The 3,614-nt window shown below is 45.6% G+C and overlaps 1 protein-coding gene across 1 annotated transcript; it reads right to left on the reverse strand.

Moving 5' to 3' along the window:
• Positions 1-201: 201 nt before the first annotated feature.
• On the reverse strand, positions 202-3,078 carry LOC101789775 (natriuretic peptides A). The gene is made up of 3 exons (XM_038166548.2): positions 2,870-3,078; positions 1,172-1,457; positions 202-904 (listed from the first exon to the last, which is right to left on the reverse strand). Exons 1-3 carry the CDS (start codon positions 2,987-2,989, stop codon positions 888-890), a joined length of 423 nt encoding a protein of 140 aa, XP_038022476.1. The 5' UTR covers positions 2,990-3,078; the 3' UTR covers positions 202-887.
• Positions 3,079-3,614: the final 536 nt, after the last annotated feature.

The raw sequence follows: 3,614 nt of genomic DNA on the forward strand, positions 1-3,614 counted from the left end.
GTCATGTTTAGAACAACCGTGTGAGGGGCTGTTCCCAGAAAGTGATAAATGTTGTGCCCAAGCTGCTCTGTAATAGGAGTGACCCCTCCTTCCCTCACATGTAGAAATACTGAGACAGGATTCACACCCTCTGAGGATCCTTCAGGAAGAACTGGGGCTCAGGAGCTCAACCCCATAGAGAGTGAAACAAGACACAGTCAGTGACGTATCTTTCTGTTGATGCTTGTAGCCTTTATTCGGTCAGTGCTAGAAAGCATATACAATGAATTCCCTTTCCTCCCTCTGGTTATCTTCTTACTTGTGAAGTTTTGCTATCTTTCTAATTTATTTTCTTGTAAATTTTGCTTACATGAGGGATTTGTGGCAGTGGAGTGGCAATTGCCTTGACTGAATAAGCTATATCAGCAAAAGGACTCTCTTGGTACTGAAACCTGTCTACAGGAGGGCTCGTGTTGGTCTTCCAGTGTTGAGCAAGCTTTTTTTCCTGATAATGTTATAATTTCTTAGTGCATAGAGGGAAATTCTAGTGAAAACCTCCTTCTCATTTCTCCCAGGTTCATACTTTCTCAGTATTGTGTAAGATCCAGCCTTGCGGGTACCAGAGTACCAATAAAAAGTAGGCTTTTGACATTAGGAAAATACAAGAAATTTAATGCAACAGACAGGAGAGAGGTCCAGCATAGATGTCTGATGTGTTAGTTTTATTTAAAGATGGTCTCTTGGTGCTAGAGTAAGAAATGTTCTTTAAAAAAATCAAATAAATAAATAAATAAATAAATAAAAATAGGAATAGCTTTCTGTTGAGGAGTTTAGGAAGCATCTGGCTTTCATCTTGGGAGGAACAGGTACTGTAAAGCATTCTTCAGAGCACGGGTAGGGAAGTTGTCCTAGTTCTTCCTGGAACCTGCAAGCCAAACATGCAATAAATGTTACTCGAATCTGTTTGTCTCCCAGTATACACCGCTATTGCCAGCAGTGCTTTTATCCATCAAATCAATAGACACAGTTTAAGTTTCACACTAGCTTAAGTTTCATGCTGAAGCGAATGCCTTTCTCAACCTCTTTAACTATTTCTTATTATTAAAGACTTAAATGAGAGCCTGCTCCTCCCTTGCTGCCTAACACAGCTGTTGTCTGTTCTGTTCACCAAGCTGGCTTAGGCTGGACTCACCATTGCATCCCATTCCACTCAGGGAGCCAATTCTATCAATTCTCCTCCCGAAGCAGCCAGAATCTCTCATCATCCTGGGCATCTGCATCCCCCTCAGTCTCTTGAGGAAGGGGTCCCTGTAGGACAGAGGGGTGTTGGGTGCAAGCTTGGACTCAGCCTTCTGGTCATCACTGTCATCTATGAGTTCTGGTGGGATCTCCTCCTGGGTTTTGGGCTCTTGCAGGTCAGGATTGGACTCCAGGGCTTCAATCAGTGCAAACTTATCCTCCAGTCTCTCCAGCAGAGCCTACAAGAGAAAAATTAGTTTCATGAAACTCAGAGTTTCATGGTCGTTTGCTAGTCCTTCAACTCATCTGATTCTGCATTCACCTATGATCCTAAATCCACCCCTAGGGAGTCTCTCAGGTTGGATTCCAGATTTGCTGGTGGTTCTTGAGCTCGGCAGTAAATCCACTAATTCCACACTAATTCTGTCTATAGGTAGGTCTAGCGAAAAGCTGCTAGAAGCTGTCTTCCACAGCAGCGTTTCTTACTGGCAAGGTTAAAACAGCTCTTGGCAGAGAAACAAAGTAAGGTCTGTCTTGCACCGGGACTTAAAACTCAATGCATCAGTGGTACACAGTCTCAAAGTACTTCTAAATCCATAATGACCCCCATGTTCTCAGAAGCTGTCTGCAATGCTGCTTGTCAGCCATCGGCTTTCTCTTCTTTTTCTGCCTAAGATCACCTGCTTGCTTGTCACCACTTGCTGTTGCAGTGGCAGCACTGTGAGGAGCTCTTGGTGTTTCCACTAATCCCTGCATTTGGAAGTCACCCTCCTCAGCTAGCTGCTGGAGATAGCGGAGCCTGGAGGCATGAGGCAGTTTGGCTGACACTGTCCTAATTATTTTAGGGAGTTCGGTCTTGGTCTGATGCTGCAATAATCTGGCTTTAGCTGGCCAAGGAAATGTTGAAGTTGTCAGATTTGGTCTTGCAAGACTGAATCTTAAGTTTGTATTGCTTCCCAAGCTGTTGTAATAATGTTCTCTAAGGATCACCCTCTGTTCTCTAAGTATCACTCTCTGTTCTCTACCCGTAACTCACAAGTTTGCATGTGGTAATTTTGTAGCTCTAGGGTCTTTTCTGGATGAGTCCCAGTACACAATGATACTGCTCCTCTCGATTTGCGCAAGTAGAGCATCTAAAAGTCTGCCTTTGGGTGTTCTGCTTTACCTCCTCAGCTCCCACCTACCTGCTGCTCCATTCCCTTAAACCCACAAAGCTGGAGCAGTGTGACTGCCCTGCTCCTCTGGACCTGCCATTTAGCAGGACAGACAGAAGGAGCCCACCCAAAAGTTGTCTACTTATTCTTATCTTATAGAGCTACTGCAATGCATCACTTTGTTCTCTGTCTGGGACATTGCTCCAATTCATTCAGAAACCTGAAGGGAGGGGGCTGTTTAAGAAAATAAGAACCAACAGCCCAAAGCAGACAGCCCACATCACAATTCTGTTTCCCCAGGAGCTTGGGTGATCCCAGCGCCGGAGGGGATCGCTCTACAAAGCTTCGTTAAACCCCTGTGAAGAACTGAGACTTCATCCCCCAGCATGTGGTCGCTAATGCAGCTACCTGGTTGTACAACAGAAAGGCAAAGACACCACCTCACGCTCCTCTAAGCCCCCTGAAAGTTTAACCTTGCAAAAGCAGAGAGTCCTCACCTCCATGCTGGCCAGTTCTTTGGCGGGGCTGAGGCTGTAGATGGGGTTGGCTCTGCTGGCCTGGAGCTGGATGAGAAGCAGCAAGAGGAAACCACAGGAAAATGAGCCTTTAGTGTCCATGGTGCTGCCTTCGTTCGGAATATGGGGCGTTCGAGCTGTTTCTTCTGAGATGGCTCTTCAGGTCTCTCCCTTCCTTGTCCTATCCTCTCTCTTCTGAAGCTTCTCTTTTATACTGTTTGGGTGTGATCTCTGCTTCCTAGGTTATCAGTGGATTTATCTGGGGCGCATTCCAGTTCTCCTGCAGGCATGCAGCTCTGTCAAGGGAAGATTCCCTTTATTAGCTGTCATTAGGCAGCAGCTGCTGTTGCTGAGGAATGTATGTCACAAGTCAGTGATTTCATGTCACTCCCCCTCCTCTTGATACCAGGCGCTGTGATTACATAGTCCAGTTGGAAATTCTTCGCAATTTTCTTTCAAGAGACCCCTATGGTCAGGTTTATGGAGATGGGAAAGAACCCCGAATCGGCTCTAAACTCTGCTCATTCCGAAGATTTCCATAGGGAAATTACCTTTTATAGGGAAAGCAAAAAAAGCTTTTCAGATGAGCGCTTGGTGGAGAGCGAAGGCTGAAGGATACTTTTAGGACACCTAAAGTATCATGCTCACTTTCCTTCTATATATGGCATACGCGTAGCCACCGCATACCACCGAGTGTGCTGAAAATCTCAGGTTTGGGCCACTTCTC

This window comes from Anas platyrhynchos, chromosome 22 (genome assembly GCF_047663525.1).
Source record: "Anas platyrhynchos isolate ZD024472 breed Pekin duck chromosome 22, IASCAAS_PekinDuck_T2T, whole genome shotgun sequence".
In the NCBI taxonomy this organism is placed as follows: Eukaryota; Metazoa; Chordata; class Aves; order Anseriformes; family Anatidae; genus Anas; species Anas platyrhynchos.